The 23,171-nt window shown below is 43.4% G+C and overlaps 1 protein-coding gene across 1 annotated transcript in view; it reads left to right on the top strand.

Annotated features, from left to right (window-relative positions):
* LOC112257941 (fatty acid desaturase 6-like) overlaps positions 1 to 22,612 on the top strand; it is a 43,613-nt gene extending 21,001 nt beyond the window's left edge. The window contains exons 4-6 of the mRNA XM_024431894.2: positions 8,820 to 9,007; positions 9,561 to 9,740; positions 22,015 to 22,612. Coding sequence (XP_024287662.1) covers positions 8,820 to 9,007; positions 9,561 to 9,740; positions 22,015 to 22,164 — 518 coding nt within the window. The 3' untranslated portion in view covers positions 22,165 to 22,612. The remainder of the gene's footprint in view (positions 1 to 8,819; positions 9,008 to 9,560; positions 9,741 to 22,014) is intronic.
* Positions 22,613 to 23,171: the final 559 nt, after the last annotated feature.

Below are 23,171 nucleotides of genomic sequence, written 5' to 3'. Positions count from 1 at the left end.
ACCATGGAGAGTTACTGCAAGTTGCAAAGAAAGCAGGATCTGCCTCCACTATTCCAGCACCATTTCAACTTCAACATTCCAAAATAATCAAATTACCTATGCTCCAATACAGCGACAACTAAATGATACCAAAAATGATTTAGTCCAATCAATGTAAGCTACAGTAAATATACTGTCCATGGTTCAGATTTGTGTGTGTGTGTGCATTTTTGCAAGTAGAAAAAACATGTTGACTCACCCTACTTAGAATCGCCAATGCCATCCTGCTCTATTTCATGTTGAAGAAACGGACTATAACTTTTATTTTTTGTTGTCCTAGGCTACGTTGCTAAAATGCTTGCTCGCTAGCCTAATTTCCTTTCATGGTAAATATTAGCAACTTATTAACATTGGCCTTCTACATCTTGCTACATATTGAACTTCCATCCTCTCAGTCCAGGGGCACAATGTATTTTATGGTTGGATCAGAATCGTCATTATAATCATTGGCCAGTACGGAAAATTACAGTTGAAGTCGGAAGTTTACATACACCTTAGCCAAATACGTTTAAACTCAGTTTTTCACAATTCCTGACATTTAATCCTAGTATAAATTCCCTGTCTTAGGTCAGTTAGGATCACCACTTTATTTTAAGAATGTGAAATGTCAGAATAATAGCAGAGAGAATGATTTTTTTCAGCATTTCTTTCTTTCATCACATTCCCAGTGGGTCAGAGGTTTACATACACTCAATTAGTATTTGGTAGCATTGCCTTTACATTGCTTAACTTGGGTCAAATGTTTCTGGAAACCTTCCACAACTTTCCCACAATAAGTTGGGTGAATTTTGGCCCATTCCTCCTGACAGAGCTGGTGTAACGGAGTCAGGTTTGTAGGCCTCCTTGCTCGCACAAACCTTTTCAGTTCTGCCCACAAATTTTCTATAGGATTGAGGACAGGGCTTTAACTTGACTTTGTTGTCCTTAAGCCATTTTGCCACAACTTTGGAAGTATGATTGGGGTCATTGTTAATTTGGAAGACCCATTTACCACCAAGATTTAACTTCCTGACTGATGTCTTGAGATTTTGCTTCAATATATCCCCATAATTTTCCTCCCTCATGATGCCATCAACATGATGCTGCCACCCCCGTGCCTCCCCCTTTTTCCTCAAAACATAACAATGGTCATTATGGCCAAACAGTTCTATTTTTTGTTTCATCAGACCAGAGGAAATTTCTCCAAAAACGATGATCTTTGTCCCATGTAGTCTGGCGGTTTTGGAGGAGTGGCTTCTTACTTGCTGAGCGGCCTAAACAGGTTATGTCGACATAGGAGTCGTTTTACTGTGGATATAGATACTTTTGTACCTGTTTCCTCCAGCAAAGTACATTCATCTCTAGGTAACAGAACACGTCTCCTTCCTGAGCGGTATGACGGCTGCATGGTCCCATGGTGTTTATACTTGCGTACAATTGTTTGTACAGATGAACTTGGTACCTTCAGCCATTTGGAAATTGCTCCCAAGGATGAAGCAGACTTGTGGAGGTCTGCAATTTTTTTGGAGGTCTTGGCTGATTTCTTTTGATTTTCCCATGACGTCAAGCAAAGAGGCACTGAGTTTGAAGGTAGGCCTTGAAATACATCCACAGGTACAATTGACTCAACTGATGTCAATTAGCCAATCAGAAGCTTCTAAAGCCATGACATCATTTTCTGGAATTTTCCAAGCTGTTTAAAGGCACAGTCAACTTAGTGTATGTAAACTTCTGACCCACTGGAATTGTGATACAGTGAATTATAAGTGAAATAATCTGTCTGTAAACAATTGTTGGAAAAATGACTTGTGTCATGCACAAAGTAGATGTCCTAACCAACTTGCCAATACTATAGTTTGTTAACAAGGAATTTGTGGAGTGGTTGAAAAACGAGTTTTAATGACTCCAACCTAAGTGTATGTAAACCTCTTACTTCAAATGTAAGTAAAACCACAAGTCCAAATCCCTACCTCCATCCGTGGCTAATTTAGGATAGGGCCAATTTTAGCTAGCTAGCTACCAGAGGACAACAAAACAACAAGATGTTTCTATTGAAGATGTATTTCTCTGAAGCTTCCCTGAACACTTTTTTTTGATGCACCAGGACCATTCACAGTTGAGCTCACTCAGTTTAGCTCAACGCAGATTGGCTATTATTTTATTTGAAAAATGTATTTCAAAGGAGGCCAAATACTCACTGGCTTTCCTTACATCCAGAGACAAAGGGGTGCTGTTGTTCTTTCTCCAGTGTGATACATTCAGAGATTAAATAAATCATAAAAAATAAAAAATCTTGGTCAATTTTTTGAAGAAGCCTGGCTTCGCTTGGCATCCATGAATACATGTCGCTGCACAGAACGTGCTACAACTGCCTCTGCAATGCATTGCTGCAAGGCAAACGCAGCATTCCATTGGAAGTGAATGTACTTCTGATGTACCATAATGCAATGACACTGTGTGTGTTTGAGGTGTAAGCAGTTTTTCACCCAATTAGTTTGGTATTGGTTTTGGTAGAAGATAAAAAGGCTACCCTGCACAGGTGCTCCTGCGTGTGCAACGTCATCTATAATAACTTTGCTGTTCTAAATTATTTTGCCCAGCAGGTGCCTCTAGTGTACAACATGTTGATCAAGGCCTGCAGTAATGAAGCAATGTCAGACACAATTGGCAGGAAACACTCAATGCTTCAGGAAGCTTCATTTCCCCATAACTACCTGTCTGTGTTCAATTGGGTTGAGATCTGGTGACTGAGACGCCCATGGCATATGGCTTACATCGTTTCCATGCTCATTAAAACATTCAGTGACCATTCGTGTCCTGTCATCCTATGGGGGCTTAGCTATGGAAGCAAAATGAATGGCCAAAATAATGGTGTGTCCAGCATTTTTATACATGACCCTAAGCATGATTGGATGTTTATTGCTTAATTAATTCAAGAACCAAAACTTTGTGGAAGCATCTGCAAATTGACTTCATCAAATCAAAGTTTCTGTCACGTGCGCCGCATACAACCGGTATAGATCTTGCAGTGAAATGCTTGCTTACAGGCTCTAGCCAACAGTGCAAAAAAGGTATTATGTGAACAATAGGTAAGTAAAGAAATAAAAAGTTAAAAGACAGTGAAAAATAACAGTAGCGAGGCTATAACAGTAGCGAGGCTACATACAGGCACCGGTTAGACAGGCTGATTGAGGTAGTATGTACATGTAGATATGATTAAAATGACTATGCATATATGATAAACAGAGAGTAGCAGTAGCGTAAAAGAGGAGTTGGGGGGAGGCACACAATGCAGATAGCCTGGTTAGCCAATGTGCAGGTGCTCTGGTTGGTCGGGCTAATTGAGGTAGTATGTACATGACTGTATAGTTAAAGTGACTATGCATATATGATAAACAGAGAGTAGCAGCAGCGTAAAATGGGGGTTGGGGGGAGGCACACAATGCAAACAGTCCGGGTAGCCATTTGATTACCTGTTCAGGAGTCTTATGGCTTGGGGGTAAAAACTGTTGAGAAGCCTTTTTGTCCTAGACTTGGCACTCTGGTACCGCTTGCCATGCGGTAGTAGAGAGAACAGTCTATGACTGGGGTGGCTGGGGTCTTTGACAATTTTTAGGGCCTTCCTCTGACACCGCCTGGTGTAGAGGTCCTGGATGGCAGGCAGCTTAGCCCCAGGGATGTACTGGGCTGTACACACTACCCTCTGTAGTGCCTTGCGGTCGGAGTCGGAGCAATTGCCGCACCAGGCAGTGATGCAACCAGTCAGCCTCAATGTTGCAGCTGTAGAACCTTTTGAGGATCTGAGGACACATGACAAATCTTTTTAGTTTCCTGAGGGGGAATAGGCTTTGTCGTGCCCTCTTCATGACTGTCTTGGTGTGTTGGGACCATTCTAGTTTGTTGGTGATGTGGACACCAAGGAACTTGAAGCTCTCAACCTGCTCCATTACAGCCCCGTCGATGAGAATGTGGATGTGCTCGGTCCTCTTTTTCCTGTATTGCACAATCGTCTCCTTAGTCTTGGTTACGTTGAGGGATAGGTTGTTGTTCTGGCACCACCCGGCCTGGTCTCTGACCTCCTCTCTATAGGCTGACTCGTGATCGGTGATCAGGCCTACCACTGTTGTGTCATCTGCAAACGTAATGATTGTGTTGGAGTCTGCCAACATACTGACTCAAATCTCTAGCCACTTTAATAATTAAAAATTGGATGTAATAAATGTATCACTAGTTACTTTAAACAATGTCACTTTATATAATGTTTACATACCCTACATTACTCATCTCATATGTATATACTGTACTCTATACCATCTACTGCATCTTGCCTATGCCGTTCGGCCATCGCTCATCCATATATTTATATGTACAAATTCTTATTCATTCCTTTACACTTGTGTGTATAAGGCAGTTTCTGGAATAATGGTGTTGATGTGAGCCATTTACCAGCCTTTCAAAGCACTTCATGGCTACGGACGTGAGTGCTACGGGTCTGTAGTCATTTAGGCAGGTTGCCTTCATGTTGGGCACAGGGACTATGGTGGTCTGCTTGAAACATGTTGGTATTACAGACTCAATCAGGGACATGTTGAAAATGTCAGTGAAGACACCTGCCAGTTGGTCAGCACATGCCCAGAGCACATGCCCTGGTAATCCATCTGGCCCCGCAGCCTTGTGAATGTTGACCTATTTAAAGGTCTTACTCACATTGGCTATGGAGAGTGTGATCACACAGTCATCCAGAACAGCTGATACTCTCATGAATGCCTCAGTTTAGCTTGAGTATAGAAGTTATTTAGTGAGCATAGAAGTGATTTAGCTCGTCTGGTAGGCTCGTGTCACTAGGCAGCTCGCGGCTGTGCTTCCCTTTGTAAGTCTGTAATAGTTTGCAAGCCCTGCCACGTAAGATGAGCGTCGGAGCCGGTGTAGTCCTGTATTGACCCTTTGCCTGTTTGACTGTTGGTCGGAGGGCATAGCAGGATATTTTATAAGCTTCCGGGTTAGAATCCCGCACCTTGAATGCGGCAGCTCTACCCTTTAGCTCAGTGTGAATGTTGCCTTTAATCCATGGCTTCTGGTTTGGGCATGTACGTACACTCACAGTGGGGACGATGTCCTCGATGCACTTATTGATAAAGCCAGTGACTGATGTGGTGTACTCCTCAATGCCATTGGAAGAATCCCGGAACATGTTCCAGTCTGTGATAGCAAAACAGTCCTATAGTTTAGCATCTGCTTCATCTGACCATTTTTTTATAGTCACTGGTGCTTCCTGCTTTAATGTTTGCTTGTAAGCAGGAATCAGGAGGATATAATTGTGTTCGGATTTACCAAATGGAGGGAGAGCTTTGTACGGGTCTGTGTGTGGAGTACAGGTGATCTAGATTTTTTTTCTTTCTGGTTGCACATTTAACATGTTGATGGAAATTAGATAGAACTGATTTAAGTTTCCCTGTATTAAAGTCTTCGGCCACCGCTGAGTGGTTTCCTGTTTGCTTATTTCCTTATACAGCTGACTAAATGCGGTCTTAGTGCTGGCATCCGTCTGTGGTGGTAAATAAACAGCCACTAAAAGTATAGATGAAAACTCTGTAGGCAAGTAGTGTGGTCTGCAATTTATCACAAGATACTCTATCTCGGGCAAGCAAAATCTAGAGACTTCCTTACATTTCATGCACCAGCTGTTGTTTACAAATATGCACAGACCGCCCCCACTTGTCTTACCGGAGTGTGCTGCGTATATCCCGCTAGCTGAATATCCATGTCATCATTCAGCCACTATTCCATGAAACATAAGATATTTCAGTTTTTGATGTCCCGTTGGTAGGATATTCGTGATCGTACCTCGTCTAATTTATTGTCCAATGATTGCACGTTGGCGTGTAATATTGACGGTAACGGCAGTTTTCCCACTCGCCTTCTGCGGATCCTTACAATGCATCCCGCTCTGTGTCCTCTGTATCTGCGTCTCTTCCTCTTGCAAATAATTGGGATTTTGGCCTTGTCGGGTGTTCGGAGAATGTCCTGTGCGTCCTGCTTGTTGAAGAAAAAAATCCTTGTCTAATCCGAGGTGAGTGATCGCTGTCCAGTATCCAGAAGCTCTTTTTTGCCATAAGATACGGTTGCATAAACATTATGTACAAAATAAGTTACAAATAACACAAAACCCCCCCACATAATAGCACAATTGGTTGGGCACCCGTAAAACTGCTCCCATTTCTTTCGGCGCCATTTTAGAAGAGACCTCTTCTACTTTTATTTATGAGAGGTATTGACATGTTGAATGCACTAGGCGGTCTGAACTACTGGCACACAGCTCGGACACCCATGCATACCCCACAAGACATGCCACAAGAGGTCTCTTCACAGTCCCCAAGTCCAGAACAGATTATGGGAGGCACACAGTACTACATAGAGCCATGACTACATGGAGCTCTATTCCACACCAAGCAACTGACGCAAGCAGTAAAATTAGATTTAAAAAACAGATAAAAACACACCTTATGGAACAGCGGGGACTGTGAAGCAACACAAACATTGGCACAGACACACACACACACACACACACACACACACACACACACACACACACACAGTAGATATGTGGTAGTGGTGGAGGCGCCTGAGGGCACACAGTGAGTTGTGAAATCTGTGAATGTAATGTTTTTAAATTTGTAGAAACTTAATATTGTTTGACCCCAGGAAGAGTAGCTGCTGTTTTGGCAGTAGCTAATGGGGATCCATAATAAATACAAATACAAAATCTACACTGATTGAAGTGTATTTAACAAGTGACATCAATAAGGGACCATACAGTGCCTTGCGAAAGTATTCGGCCCCCTTGAACTTTGCGACCTTTTGTCACATTTCAGGCTTCAAACATAAAGATATAAAACTGTATTTTTTTGTGAAGAATCAACAACAAGTGTGACACAATCATGAAGTGGAACGACATTTATTGGATATTTCAAACTTTTTTAACAAATCAAAAACTGAAAAATTGGGCGTGCAAAATTATTCAGCCCCTTTACTTTCAGTGCAGCAAACTCTCTCCAGAAGTTCAGTGAGGTTCTCTGAATGATCCAATGTTGACCTAAATGACTAATGATGATAAATACAATCCACCTGTGTGTAATCAAGTCTCCGTATAAATGCACCTGCACTGTGATAGTCTCAGAGGTCTGTTAAAAGCGCAGAGAGCATCATGAAGAACAAGGAACACACCAGGCAGGTCCGAGATACTGTTGTGAAGAAGTTTAAAGCCGGATTTGGATACAAAAAGATTTCCCAAGCTTTAAACATCCCAAGGAGCACTATGCAAGCGATAATATTGAAATGGAAGGAGTATCAGACCACTGCAAATCTACCAAGACCTGGCCGTCCCTCTAAACTTTCAGCTCATACAAGGAGAAGACTGATCAGAGATGCAGCCAAGAGGCCCATGATCACTCTGGATGAACTGCAGAGATCTACAGCTGAGGTGGGAGACTCTGTCCATAGGACAATAATCAGTCGTATATTGCACAAATCTGGCCTTTATGGAAGAGTGGCAAGAAGAAAGCCATTTCTTAAAGATATCCATAAAAAGTGTTGTTTAAAGTTTGCCACAAGCCACCTGGGAGACACACCAAACATGTGGAAGAAGGTGCTCTGGTCAGATGAAACCAAAATTGAACTTTTTGGCAACAATGCAAAACGTTATGTTTGGCGTAAAAGCAACACAGCTCATCACTCTGAACACACCATCCCCACTGTCAAACATGGTGGTGGCAGCATCATGGTTTGGGCCTGCTTTTCTTCAGCAGGGACAGGGAAGATGGTTAAAATTGATGGGAAGATGGATGGAGCCAAATACAGGAAGATTCTGGAAGAAAACCTGATGGAGTCTGCAAAAGACCTGAGACTGGGACGGAGATTTGTCTTCCAACAAGACAATGATCCAAAACATAAAGCAAAATCTACAATGGAATGGTTCAAAAATAAACATATCCAGGTGTTAGAATGGCCAAGTCAAAGTCCAGACCTGAATCCAATCGAGAATCTGTGGAAAGAACTGAAAACTGCTGTTCACAAATGCTCTCCATCCAACCTCACTGAGCTCGAGCTGTTTTGCAAGGAGGAATGGGAAAAATGTCAGTCTCTCGATGTGCAAAACTGATAGAGACATACCCCAAGCGACTTACAGCTGTAATCGCAGCAAAAGGTGGCGCTACAAAGTATTAACTTAAGGGGGCTGAATAATTTTGCACGCCCAATTTTTCAGTTTTTGATTTGTTAAAAAAGTTTGAAATATCCAATAAATGTCGTTCCACTTCATGATTGTGTCCCACTTGTTGTTGATTCTTCACAAAAAAATACAGTTTTATATCTTTATGTTTGAAGCCTGAAATGTGGCAAAAGGTCGCAAAGTTCAAGGGGGCCGAATACTTTCGCAAGGCACTGTATATTCCACCTGGATTCACCTGGTCAATCTATGTAATGGAAAATGTTTTGTACACAGTGTATATGCAAGCTGTTTTTCATGTTGTACCAAGTAGATTTTTCTTCACTTAGGAATTACCTATCCCAAATGTCTTCAATTGGATTACAAACAATTAAATACATGGAATGGCATCAAACACCGGGAGACCATGGGTTTAATGTATTTGATACATTCCACTAATACCGCTCCAGTCTTTACCATGAGCTCGTCCTCCCCAATTAAGGTGCCACACACACCTCCTGTGGTGTGTTGTAACTGACTGTGTCTGTCCCCGACTGTGACTGTATCTAACTGAGTCGTCTGTGTCCCTCTGTTATAGGTCAGCTGAAAGAGCACTCAATGGGCCAGGCCCTGAGGACAGTCCTGATGGTGTTCCTGGGGTTGTACGCTCAGTACTGGCTGTTGATCCATGTCTCTGGGTTCCAGTGTCTTTACAGCACCCTGCTCTGTATGCTGCTCTGCAGGGCTATGTTCTCCCTGCCCTACATACACGTTAACATCTTCCAAGTGAGAAAGCATATACACACATTGATTTAGGCAAGCACACACGCGCACCCTCAGCAAAGTATATAATCAATGGGTAACTGACGATTTGGCTGGTATTATTTGGCTAGTAGGGAGCACCAGTTATGAAGGAAAAAACATCTCCAATATGTTGTTTCTCCATTTGTGTTACTATTGATGGCAGCAGTCTTGTCTCCATCCTCCCCGGTACTCCCACTGTGGGTGCCTGCTTGTATTTGGTCCTATTTCACTTATATACAAGTGTGTATTAATGCACATGTGAATTTGACCCTGTACTGTTAAGACCATTGTAGAGGCATTTAACTGAATGGTGGGTCCATAGAGATAGAATGACATCTGTCTTTGGGTAGACCTCCCGCAGACAGATTATGCTCGACTCTGCATCTCATCTTCTACTACATTGTAAAAGTGTCCAGGGCAGCAAAATCATGCCAACAGTTTCTCTCTGGGTATCTTTCCGTTCAGTGAATCAGCGGGGGCTCACTCACACACCCACACTCCTTTCCATTAAACCGTTCTCTCCTGTTCTGTACAGCACATCGGCCTGCCTATGTTCTCCCCGACCCGTCGGCCCAAGAGGATTTACCAGATGACCCACGGGGTTCTGAACCTTCCTCGGAACCCCCTGCTGGACTGGATCTTCGGACACTCCCTCATCAACTGTCACGTGGAACACCACCTGTTCCCCTTCCTCTCCGACAACATGTGTCTCAAGGTACAATGCAGACAACGTGTATCTCAACGTACAATGCAGACAACGTGCACCTCAATACAATACAACATGTATCTCAAGGTACAATGCAGACAATGTGTATCTCAACGTACAACGTGTCTTAAGGTACAATACAGACAACCAGGGTTGGGGTTAATTCCAATTATATTTTTATTTCCAAATTAAATTCTAGAATTCAAGCAGGAAGTGGAACATTTTATTGGAATTGATTTGGAATTGCAGCAATCTACTTTTTTTGGGGGGGGGGATTTAATTCGAATTTAGACTGTCTTAATTTGATTTAAAATTGTACATTTGAATTGAACAAGAACCGTCCTTGGAATTGGAATTTAGACTCTTCATTTGATTGAAATTGTACATTTGAATTGAACAAGAACCATCCTTGGAATGGAATTGGAATTTAGACTGTCTGAATATTTATTGAATTGGAATTGAAGAAAACCATAATTGGAATGGAATTTAAATTGATTTGGAATTTAGACTGAATTTTAATTGGAAAATAAAAACATCCCCAGAGTGGAATTTTAAATTTAGAATTTTAAAACTGGAATTGTGTTGTAATTGTTCAAATTCCAGTTACTGGAGGTGATGCATTAAAATTGAATGCAAACGTTGTTTTCAATCGATCAAGTAATTATAATTGTATACGCACATAACTAATATATACATAATATCTATATAATTATATCATTTTTCAAAATGTTTACCAATGAGGAGTTGACATGCAATATATTTCTGGTTAGGTTATTTTGATCCATTTAAAGGGATAATTCACCCTAATTACATATTGGTTTCCTTATACTTAAGCAGTCTATGAACTATGACATTGTAATTTTGTAATTTGGATGAGCTTAAAGGTGAATAATGGAAAATGTAAAAATGTGGAGAAGGGAGCAATTGCGGCCTGCAATTTGGGGCATTCCTGCATGTAGAACCCCACTTGATACTTCCGTTGGTCAGTATTTAAGCTAGGACAGGCAGGGGGGGCGCTTCAGTACAGTAGGTGGCGTTAATGCACAATATTGTGGATGCCAGCCACCGATAGCTAGCGGTAGCTAGCCGCAGATAGACAACGGTAGCTAGCCAACCGTACGTCGGTAGACAGTGTCCTTCGTCCCTGCCTGTCGGGCACTGTTTATGCAGGAACCAATGGGATGCTCGAGGGGGGTTGTTCATGAAGGACCCAATGGGATGCTCGAGGGGGGGGCGTTCTTGCAGATGAAGGAAAGCCCACATGCAGGAACGCCCCGAATTGCGGACTGCAGTTACACACTATTGAAGATGTGTCTGTGTTCCTAAACTCCTCTGACTCATTGTTGGACTGTCTGTCAAAGTGCGCACCTCTCTCACAGGGAGAGTGAGGTAGAGGGAGAGCTACATCACAGAGTTATACAATCCCCCACTCACTGTAGTGCTAGATAGAACTTTGTGGAATAACACAAATGTACGACATAAATATAAACGTTCTGTCACAGCGGAAATACTATACTGAGTTACAGTTCATAAGGAAATCAGTCAATTGAAATAAATAAATTAGGTCTTAGTCTATGGATTTCACATGGCTGGGAATACAGATACCTTAAAAAAAAAAGTAGGGACCTGGATCAGAAAAAAACAGTCAGTATCTGGTGTGACCAGCATTTGCCTCATGCAGTGCGACACATCTCCTTCACATACAGTTTATCAGGCTGTTGGGTATGGCCTTTGGAATGTTGTCCCACTCCTCTTCAATGGCTGTCAGAAGTTGCTGGATATTGGCGGGAACTAGAACACGCAAACATGTCAATCCAGAGCATTCCAAACAAGCTCAATGGGTGACATGTCTGGTGAGTATGCAGGGCATGCTCACCAGACATGTCAGCTTCCAGGATTTGTGTACAGATCCTTGCGACATGGTGCCGTGCATTATCATGCTTAAACATGAGGGGTTGGCAGTGGATGAATGGTACGACAATGGGCCTCAGGATCTCGTCACGTTATTTCTGTGCATTTAAATTGCCATAGATAAAATGCAATTGTGTTTGTTGTCTATAACTGATGCCTGGCCATACCATAACCCCACCGCCACAATGGGGCACTCTGTTCACAACAGTGACATCAGCAAACCACGTGCCCACATTCCTGCAGTCAGCATGCCAATTGCATGCCAATTGCACTCTCCCTCAAAACTTGAGACATCTGTGGCATTGTGTTATGTGACAAAACTGCACATTTTAGAGTGGCCTTTATTTGTCCCCAGCACAAGATGCACCTGTGTAATGATCATGCTGTTTAATCATCTTCTTGATATGCCGCACCTGTCAGGTGGATGGATTATCTTGACAAAGTAGAAATGCTCACTAACAGGGATGTAAACAAATTTGTGCCAAAATTTTGCACGTATGGAAAATGTTGGGGATCTTTTATTTCAGCATATGAAACATGGGACTAACACTTTACATGTTGCATTTATATTTTTGTTTAGTGTAAGTTCCGGAAGTCCAATTGATTGTGAGATATGGCATATACATTTTATATGATACATTTGGGTCACAGGTTCACAATGGTACCTTTTATTTAAAGGAGCCAACCTAATCCCGCCTGCCACTGCAACCCCATTGGACATAATTTCACCTGCCAATCAACCTTATCCATCTTCCCTCTGACTGTATTCTCATTGCATCGTGTGATCAGATAATTATGGCAAAATATATCTACTAAAATGAGAGAGAAAGACGAGTGTTTGCAACATAACGTCCACTTCATAGGATAACACAGTATATCGGCTAAAAGTCTATTTTATTTAACAAATGTTTCATTAGATTGGAACTTTTTTTTCAGTAGCCAGCTGACAGCGACATAGCCGCGTTAAGTAGTTTGGGGTGGGGGTGCTGGAAAACATGTTTTCCCCCAGTTGCAGACGGCTACTAATATAGGACTATGAAAGGCCCAGTGCACTACTTTTGTGGGAAAAAAAATTCACAAAAATTCACAAAACAGGACTCCAACACCATCATTCAGTTTGCTGACGACACAACAGCGGTAGGCCTGATCTCCGACAACAATGAGACAGCCTATAGGGAGGAGGTCAGAGAACTGTTAGTGTGGTGACAGGACAACAACCTCTCCCTCAATGTGAGCAAGACAGAGGAGCTGATTGTGGACTACAGGAAAAGACGGGCCGAATAGGCCCTCATTAACATCAACGGGGCTGTAGTGGAGCGGTCACTTGTTGAATTCGGTGCATGTGACAAATAAAGTTTGATTTGAAAAGTTAATTAGAGTTACCAGCCTCAGAAATTGCAGCCCAAATAAATGCTTCACAGAGTTCAAGTAACATACACATCTCAACATCAACTGTTCAGATGAAACTGTGCGAATCAGGTCTTCATGGTTGAATTGCTGAAAAGAAACCACTACTAAAGGACACCAATAAGAAGAAGAGATTTGCTTGGGCCAAGAAACACGAGCAATGGACATTAGACCGGTGGAAATTTGTCCTTTGGTTCTAACCACTGTGTCTCACAAAGACGTGGGTGAACAGATGAGCTCTGTATGTAAAGCATGGAGGAGGAGGTGTTATGGTGTGGGGGTGCTTTCTTGGTGACACTGTCTGTGGTTCATTTACAATTCAAGGCACACTTAACCAGCACAGCTACCACAGCATTCTGCAGTGATACTCCATCCCTTCTGGTTTGGGCTTAGTGAGACTATCATTTGTTTTTTAACAGGACAATGACCCAACACACCTCCAGGCTGTGTAAGTACTATTTGAACAAGAATGGATGGAGTGCTGCATCAGAGGACGAGGCCTCCACAATCGCTCAATCGAATTGAGATGGTTTGGGATGAGTCGGACACAGAGTGAAGGAAAAGCAGCCAACAAGTGCTCAGCATATGTGGGAACTCCTTCAAGACTGTTGGAAAAGCATCCCAGGTGAAGCTGGTTGAGAGAATGCCAAGAGTGTGCAAAGCTGTTATCAAGGCAAAGGGTGGCTATTTAAAGAATCTATTTTATATAATATATTTTGCTTTGTTTAACACTTCTCTGGTTACTACATGATTCAATATGTGTTAATTCATAGCTCTGATGTCTTCATTATTATTCTACAATTTAGAAAATATAACAATGAAGAAAAACCCTTGAATGAGTAAGTGTTGTAAAACTTTTAAACGGTAGTGTATATACAGTGGGGAGAACAAGTATTTGACACACTGCCGATTTTGCAGGTTTTCCTACTTACAAAGCATGTAGAGGTCTGTAATTCTTATCATAGGTACACTTCAACTGTGAGAGACGGAATCTAAAACAAAAATCAAGAAAATCACATTGTATGATCTTTAAGTAATTAATTTGCATTTTATTGCATGACAGAAGTTTTTGATCACCTACCAACCAGTAAGAATTCCGGCTCTCACAGACCTGTTAGTTTTTCTTTAAGAATCCCTCCTGTTCTCCACTCATTACCTGTATTAACTGCACCTGTTTGAACTCGTTACCTGTATAAAAGACACCTGTCCACACACTCAATCAAACAGACTCCAACCTCTCCACAATGGCCAAGACCAGAGAGCTGTGTAAGGACATCAGGGTTAAAATTGTAGACCTGCACAAGGCTGGGATGGGCTACAGGACAATAGGCAAGCAGCTTGGTGAGAAGGCAACAACTGTTTAGCGCAATTATTAGAAAATGGAAGAAGTTCAAGATGACGGTCAATCACCCTCGGTCTGGGGCTCCATGCAAGATCTCACCTCGTGGGGCATCAATGATCATGAGGAAGGTGAGGGATCAGCCCAGAACTACATGGCAGGACCTGGTCAATGACCTGAAGAGAGCTGGGACCATAGTCTCAAAGAAAACCATTAGTTACACACTACGCCGTCATGGATTCAAATCCTGCAGCGCACGCAAGGGGCCGCTGCTCAAGCCAGCGCATGTCCAGGCCCATCTGAAGTTTGCCAATGACCACCTGGATGATCCAGAGCAGGAATGGGAGAAGGTCATGTGGTCTGATGAGACAAAAATAGAGCTTTTTGGTCTAAATTCCACTCACCGTGTTAGGAGGAAGACGAAGGGTGAGTACAACCCCAAGAACACCATCCCAACCATGAAGCATGGAGGTGGAAACATCATTCTTTGGGGATGCTTTTCTGCAAAGGGGACAGGATGACTGCACCATATTGAGGGGAGGATGGATGGGGCCATGTATCGCGAGATCTGGGCCAACAACCTCCTTCCCTCAGTAAGAGCATTGAAGATGGGTCGTGGCTGGGTCTTCCAGAATGACAATGACCCAAAACACACAGCCAGGGCAACTAAGGAGTGGCTCCGTAAGAAGCATCTCAAGGTCCTGGAGTGTCCTAGCCAGTCTCCAGACTTGAACCCAATAGAAAATCTTTGGAGGGAACTGAAAGTCCGTATTGCCCAGCGACAGCCCCGAAACCTGAAGGATCTGGAGAAGGTCTATATGGAGGAGTGGGCCAAAATCCCTGCTGCAGTGTGTGCAAACCTGGTCAAGAACTACAGGAAACGTATGATCTCTGTAATTGCAAACAAAGATTTCTGTACCAAATATTAAGTTCTGCTTTTCTGATGTATCAAATACTTATGCCATGCAATAAAATGCTAATTAATTACTTAAAAATCCTACAATGTGATTTTCTGGATTTCTTTTCCTCATTTTGTCTGTCATAGTTGAAGTGTACCTATGATGAAAATTACAGGCCTCTCTCATCTTTTTAAGTGGGAGAACTTGCACAATTGGTGGCTGACTAAATACTTTTTTGCCCCACTGTATGTCTGTTTCCCTGCGTCAGGAGTACATTCGGCCCTCTACTTCACCCGCCTCCTCGAGTTTCTTTTTTGTGAAGAAAAAGGATGGAGGTTTACGCCCGTGCCGTGACTATAGAGGTCTCAATCAAATCACGGTGAGGTACAGTTACCCGCTACCTCTTATCGCCACAGCGATTGAGTCAATGCATGGGGCGTGCTTCTTCATGAAACTGGATCTCAGGAGTGCGTATAACCTGGTGCGTCTCCAGGAGGGAGACGAGTGGAAGACAGCGTTCAGTACCACCACAGGGCATTATGAGTACCTCGTCATGCCATACGGGTTGATGAATGCTCCATCAGTTTTCCAATCCTTTGTAGATTAGATTTTCAGGGACCTGCACGGGCTACATTGCTACACACGCCGAGCATGTGTCCTTGGTGCGCAAGGTACTTGGACGACTGTTGGAGCATGACCTGTATGTCAAGGCTGAGTAATGCCTGTTCTTTCAGCAGGCCGTCTCCATCCTAAGGTATTGCATTTCCGCATCCGGGGTGGAGATGGAGAGTGGCCGCATTGCAGCCGTGCGTAATTGGTCGACTCCTACCACGGTAAAGGAGGTGCTGCGCTTTTTAGGGTTTGCCAATTACTACCGGAGATTTATCCAGGGTTTTGGCCAGGTTGCTGCTCCCATTACCTCATTGCTGAAGGGGGGTCCTCTAAGGTTGCAGTGGTCAGCTGAGGCGGACAGGGCTTTTGGGCAGCTAAGGGCTCTGTTTACTTTCGGCTCCCGTGCTGGCGAATCCGGATCCCTCTTTGGCATTCATAGTGGAGGTGGACGCATCCGAGGCTGGGATAGGAGCCGTGCTGTCACAGCACTCGGGTACGCCAGCGAAACTCCACCCCTGCACTGTCTTCTCGAAGAAGCTCAGCCCAGTGGAGCGTAACTATGATGTGGGGGACCTGGAGTTGTTGGCTGTGGTTAAAGCGTTGAAGGCATGGAGACATTGGCTTGAGGGGGCTAAACACCCTTTCCTTATCTGGACTGACCACCGCAACCTGGAGTACATCCGGGCAGCAAGGAGACTGAATCCTCGTCAGGCTAGGTGGGCCATGTTCTTTACCTGTTTTGTGTTTACCCTATCCTACAGCGCAGGTTCCCAGAATAAGAAGGCAGATACACTGTCCCGGCTGTATGACTCAGAGGAGCGGCCCATGGATCAGACTCCCATACTCCCGGCCTCCTGCCTGGTAGCACCGGTCGTGTGGGAGCTGGATGCGAACATTGAGCAGGCGTTGCGTACAGAGCCCGCTCCCCTCCAGTGTCCCGTTGTGCGTATGTACGTTCCGTCTGCTGTCTGTGATCTGTTGATCTATTGGGCCCACACGTCTCCCTCCTCTGGTCATCCGGGGATCGGTCGGACGGTGCGCTGTCTGACTGGGAAGTACTGGTGGCCCAGCTTGGCTAAGGACTTGAGGGTTTATGTTTCCTCCTGCTTTGTGTGTGCCCAGTGTAAGGCTCAGAGACACCTGCCAAGAGGTAAGTTACATCCCTTACCCGTTCCACAATGACCTTGGTCACATCTGTCAGTGGATTTCCGAACAGATCTTCCTCTTTCACAGGGAAACACTACGATCCTGGTCGTTGTGGATCGTTTTTCTAAGTCCTGTCGTCTCCTCCCTCTGCCTGGTCTTCCTATGGCCCTACAGACTGTGGAAGCCCTGTTTACTCACGTCTTCCGGCACTATGGGGTGCCTGAGGATATAGTGTCGGATCGGGGTCCCCAGTTCACGTCGAGAGTTTGGAAGGGGTACATGGAACGTCTGGGGGTCTCGATCAGCCTTACCTCAGGATTTCACCCTGAGAGTAACGGGCAGGTAGAGAGTTAACCAAGATGTGGGCAGGTTTCTGCGGTCCTATTGCCAGGACCGGCCAGGGGAGTGGGCAGTGTTCGTGCCCTGGGCCGAGATGGCACATAACGCACTTCGCCACTCCTCCACTAACCTCTCCCCCTTTCAGTGCGTATTGGGGTACCAGCTAGTTGCGCTGTGGCATCAGGGTCAGAGCGAGGCTCTTGCGGTGGATGACTGGTTTAGGCGCGTGGAGGAGACATGGGAGGCCGCCCGTGTACACCTCCAGCGAACCGCTCGTCACCAGAAAACCAGCACGGACCATCATCGCAGTGATGGGGGACCGGGTCTGGCTCTCGACCCGTAACCTGCCCCTCCAGCTGCCCTGCCGGAAGCTGGGTCCGTGGTTTGTGGGGCCATTTAACGTCCTGAGGAGGGTGAACGAGGTATGTTACAGAAAACAGCTACCCTCTGATTATCTTATTAACCCCTCGTTTCATGTGTCTCTGCTCAGGCCGGTGGTGGCTGGTCCGCTCCAAGAATCTGAGGTGCGGGAGGTCCCTCCGCCCCCTTTGGACATCGAGGGGGCCCGGCCTACATCGTTCGTTCCATCCTGGATTCGAGGAGTCGGGCAGGGGGCCTTCAGTACCTCGTGAAGTATGAGGGGTACGGTCCGGACGAAAGGTGCTGGGTTCCGGTGGCGGATGTTTTGGATCCTGAACTGCTGCGGGAGTTTCACCGTCGCCAGTCGGATCGCCCTGCTCCTCGCCCTCCGGGTCGTTCCCAAGGCCGGTGTCGGCGTGCCGCTGCATCCGTGCGTCAAGGGGGGGGGGGTACTGTCACGACTCCGGCTCCTCTCCTTGTTCGGGCGGCATTTGGCGATCGACGTCACCGGCTTTCTAGCCATCGCCGCTCCATTTTTGCTTTGTCCATACACACCTGGTTTTCATTTTCTAATCAATTTACATGTATTTAGCCTTCTGTTTCCCATCATGTCTTTGTGTGTAATTGTTTGTTTCTGTTGTGGATTATTGTCGGGCTCTTTACTTTTGCCATGTTCCCTGTTTTTGACACGTTATTGTTTTTATGTGCTGTATTTTGTAGTACGGAATTAAAGTGCGCCTGTTCACGACACTCTGCTCTCCTGCACCTGACTTCACCTCCCGTACACACCCTTGACATTTATTTGTCAAACGGCAGCCAAGCAACAGAAAGAAAAGTATTTTAAGTTTAAATATTGTAAAGTTAGTGTGGGAGAGGTGGATAAAAAAAAAGATTAATAATAACAAACCTCCTGGCATTGATTACCTAGATGGAAAGCTACTGAGGATGGTAGTTGACTCTATAGCCACACCTATCTGTCATATCTTTAATCTGAGCTTAGAGGAAAGTCTTTGTCCTCAGGTCTGGAGGGAAGCCAAAGTAATTCTGCTACCCAAGAGTGGTAAACTGGTTCAAACAGCATAACTATCAGCTTGCTGCCAGCTCTTAGAAAACTGTTGGAAAAAAATGGTGTTTAACCAAATACAATGGTGTTTCTCTGTAAACAAATCAAATTTCAGACTTTCAGCATGCTTATAGAGAAGGGCACTCAACATGTGACTGACACAAATGACTGATGAATGGTTGAAAGATATTGATAATAAGAAGATTGTCTGACTTTTGTTAGATTTCAGTGCAGCCTCTGATATTATTGACCATAACCTGTTGTTGAGAAAATGTTTTTTAACCTCAGCTCTGAATCTACAAAATGGCACTCAATCTATTAGAACTAAGCGGGATGTCTTTAATGAAAGCTTCTCTAATGTCAAACATGTAAAGTGTGGTGTAGCGCAGGGCAGCTCCCTAAACCCTCTACTCTTTTCTATTTTTTACCAATGACCTGCACCTAGCATTAAACAAAACACGTGTGTCCATGTATGCTGATGATTCAACCATATACACATCAGCAACCACATCTAATGAAGTCACTGAAACCCTTAACAAAGAGTTGCAATCTGTTTTGGAATGGGTGGCCAGTAATAAACTGGTCCAGAACATTTCTAAAACTAAGCATTGTATTTGCTACAAATCATTCCCTAAGTTCTAGAATTCAGCTGAATCGGGCAATGAATGGTGTGGTTGTTGAACAAGTTGAGGAGACTAAATTACTTGGTATTACCTTACAATGTAAACTGTCTAGTCAAAACATATAGATTCAATGGTTGTAAAGTTAGGGAGAGGTCAGTCAGTAATAAAGGTATTTGACACCACAAAGCATGTCCTGCATGCTCTAGTTTTATCTTATCTTGATTATTGTCCAGTCATATGGTCAAGTGCTGCAAAGAAAGACTAAGTTAAGCTGCAGCTGGCCCAGAACAGAGCAGCACGTCTTGACCAATTTCAAGGAAATGTATAGTATTATACAGAGCCAAGAGTGCATGGAGCTCCCTTCCATCTTATATAGCACAAGTGAACAACAAACCTGGTTTAAAAATAACTAATAAAGCAACACCTCACGGCACAACGCCTCTCCCCCATGTGACCTACTTGTTGAATGTACAGTTGAAGTCGGAAGTTTACATACACATAGGTTGGAGTTATTGAAACTCGTTTTTCAACCACTTCACAAATGTCTTGTTAACAAACTATAGTTTTGGCAAGTCAGTTAGGACATCTACTTTCTGCATGACACAAGTCATTTTTCCAACAATTGTTTACAGACAGATTATTTCACATGTAATTCACTGTATCACAATTCCAGTGGGTCAGAAGATTAAATACACTAAGTTGACTGTGCCTTTAAACAGCTATGAAAATTCCAGAAAATGATGTCATGGCTTTAGAAGCTTGACATCATGGGAAAATCCAAATTACTCAGCCAAGACCTCAAAAAGGTAATTGTAGACCTCCACGAGTCTGGTTCATCTTTGGGAGCAATTTCCAAACTTCTGAAGGTATCACGTTCATCTGTACAAACAATAGTACGCAAGTATAAACACCATGGGACCATGCAGCCATCATACCGCTCAGGAGGGAGACGTGTTCTGTTACCTAGAGATGAACGTACTTTGGTGCGAAAAGTGCAAATCAATCCCAGAACAACAGCAAAAAAATGTATCTATATCCACAGTAAAACGAGTCCTATATCAACATAACCTGTTAGGCCGCTCAGCAAGGAAGAAGCCACTGCTCCAAAACCGCCATAAAAATGCCAGACTACATTTTGCAACTGCACATGGGGACAAAGATCGTATTTTTTGGAGAAATGTCCTCTGGTCTGATGAAACAAAAATAGAACTGTTTGGCCATAATGACCATCGTTATGTTTGAATGAAAAAGGGGAGGCTTACAAGCCAAAGAACACCATCCCAACCGTGAAGCACAGGGGTGGCAGCATCATGTTGTGTGGGTGGTTTGCTGCAGGAGGGACTGGTGCACTTCACAAAATAGATGGCATCATGAGGGAGGGAAATGATGTGGATATATTGAAGCAACATCTCAAGACATCTGTCAGGAAGTTAAAGTTTGGTCACCAAATGGGTTTTCCAAATGGACAATGACCCCGAGCATACTTCCAAAGTTGTGGCAAAATGGCTTAAGGACAACAAAGTCATGGTATTGGAGTGGCCATCGTAAAGCCCTGACCTCAATCCTATAGAACATGTGTGGGCAGAACTAAAAAAGCGTGTGCGAGCAAGGAGGCCTACAAACCTGACTCAGTTACACAAGCTCTGTCAGTAGGAATGGGCCAAAATTCACTCTTTGTGAGATGCTTATGGAAGGCTACCAGAAACGTTTGACCCAAGTTAAACAATTTAAAGGCAATGCTACCAAAACTTATTAAGTGTAAGTAAACTTCTGACCCACTGGGTATTTGATGAAAGAAATAAAATCAGAAATAAATCATTCTCTCTACTATTTTTCTGACATTTCACATTCTTAAAATAAAGTGGTGAACCCAATTTTTACTAGGATTAAATGTCAGGAATTGTGAAAACTGAGTTTAAATGTATTTGGCTAAGGTGTATGTAAACTTCCGACTTCAACGGGATGTACGTGTAACTGATAGAAACACACACACACACATTTGTCGGACCCCAGTAAGACTAGCTGTCCCAATTGGCGTTGGCTAATGGGGATCCTAATATATCAAATCTATGTTCACGTCACCAGAATAAGACCTTTGTTATTTATTGAAATGGAGCATCAAGCACGTCACCTTGCACATTGACCACCCTGTGAAGTTCATCATAGCTCATTTAATCTGTAGCCTAATAAACTGTATGCTATGAGTCGTGGTGTGAGGACCACACAACATGTCATTGCGTGACTCCAAGTTTACTTCAATATTATGGTTATTATATCAATATTTGAGCATAAAAGCATTTCCACTGAAATTTCTCACATAAGTCATTTTACCGAAACAAAAAGATCCCACCTTGTTTAAAGTATTTTGTTTTGTCAACATTCGGAAAGTTTATCTGAAATATACTTTACTCGCATAAAAAGGTTGGATGGAAACCTGGTTACAGAAGCTTCTTTCAAGAAAATGACATTCACTTTCACCTCTAAATTATGTGGATCTTTGTGAGAACTGTGGATGTCGAAAATGGCTTTATAAAATCAATGTTGTTGATTTATATGAACCCTTTCCTCCCTCCTCTCCTCTCAGGTAAAGCCCATCGTGTCCCAGTATCTGAAGGAGAAGGAGCTCCCATACCAGGAGGATAGCTACCTCTCCCGTCTGCAGCTCTTCTTTCACAAGTACCAGGAGCTCATGGTTTTCGTCCCATCCATCACGGAGCTGGTGGGGGTGCAGTGATGGAGCAGAGAGGTTGAGGATGAGGCGGAGGACAGGAAACAGGGAATATACCATCTACTAACCCATGCTGCTATGTGCAGTCACTGAATTAAGAGACTGCTACCACTGTCCTACTGTTTCTAGGAGGATCATTCTTTAAGTGCAGAAACTCCAACTCACTGACATTAACATAGCAATATATATATATATATACACTGCAATATTAATAAATTATGATTATTAATTATTATTAATTATTAAACAACCCACTGCGCACATACCGGTTGAATCAATGTTGTTTACACGTCATTTTAATGAAATTATGTGGAACCAAAGTAGAATAGACTAATTGATGTCTGTGCCCATTGGGAACAATAATAAGGCACTTTATGGGATACATACACTACCATTCAAAAGTTTGGGGTCACTTAGAAATGTCCTTGTTTGTGAATGAAAAAAAAAGTGTCCATTAAAATAACATCAAATTGATCAAAAATACAGTGTAGACGTTTGTCACGTTCTGACCTTTATTTCCTTTGTTTTGTATTTATTTAGTATGGTCAGGGTGTGAGTTGGGTGGGCAGTCTATGTTTGTTTTTCTATGTTTTGGGGCATTTCTATGTTTCGGCCTAGTATGGTTCTCAATCAGAGGCAGGTGTCATTAGTTGTCTCTGATTGAGAATCATACTTAGGTAGCCTGGGTTGCACTGTTTGTTTGTGGGTGATTGTCTATGTTGTAGCTTCACGGTTGTCATTTGTTTATTGTTTTGTATACAGTGTCAGTACTTTCTTTATTAAAGATTTACCATGGACACTTACGACGCCGCATTTTGGTCTGATCCTTCTCGCCTCTCCTCTTCAGATGAAGAGGAGGACGACCGTGACAACGTTGTTAATGTTGTAAATGACTATTGTAGCTGGAAATGGCAGATTTTTTTATGGAATACCTACATAGGTGTACAGAGGTCCATTATCAGCAACCATAACTCCTGTGTTCCAATGACACATTGTGTTAGTGATATGTAATT

The sequence above is a fragment of the Oncorhynchus tshawytscha genome, linkage group LG01 (assembly GCF_018296145.1).
Source record: "Oncorhynchus tshawytscha isolate Ot180627B linkage group LG01, Otsh_v2.0, whole genome shotgun sequence".
Classification (NCBI taxonomy): Eukaryota; Metazoa; Chordata; class Actinopteri; order Salmoniformes; family Salmonidae; genus Oncorhynchus; species Oncorhynchus tshawytscha.
This window is presented reverse-complemented; position numbering and strand designations above follow the sequence as displayed.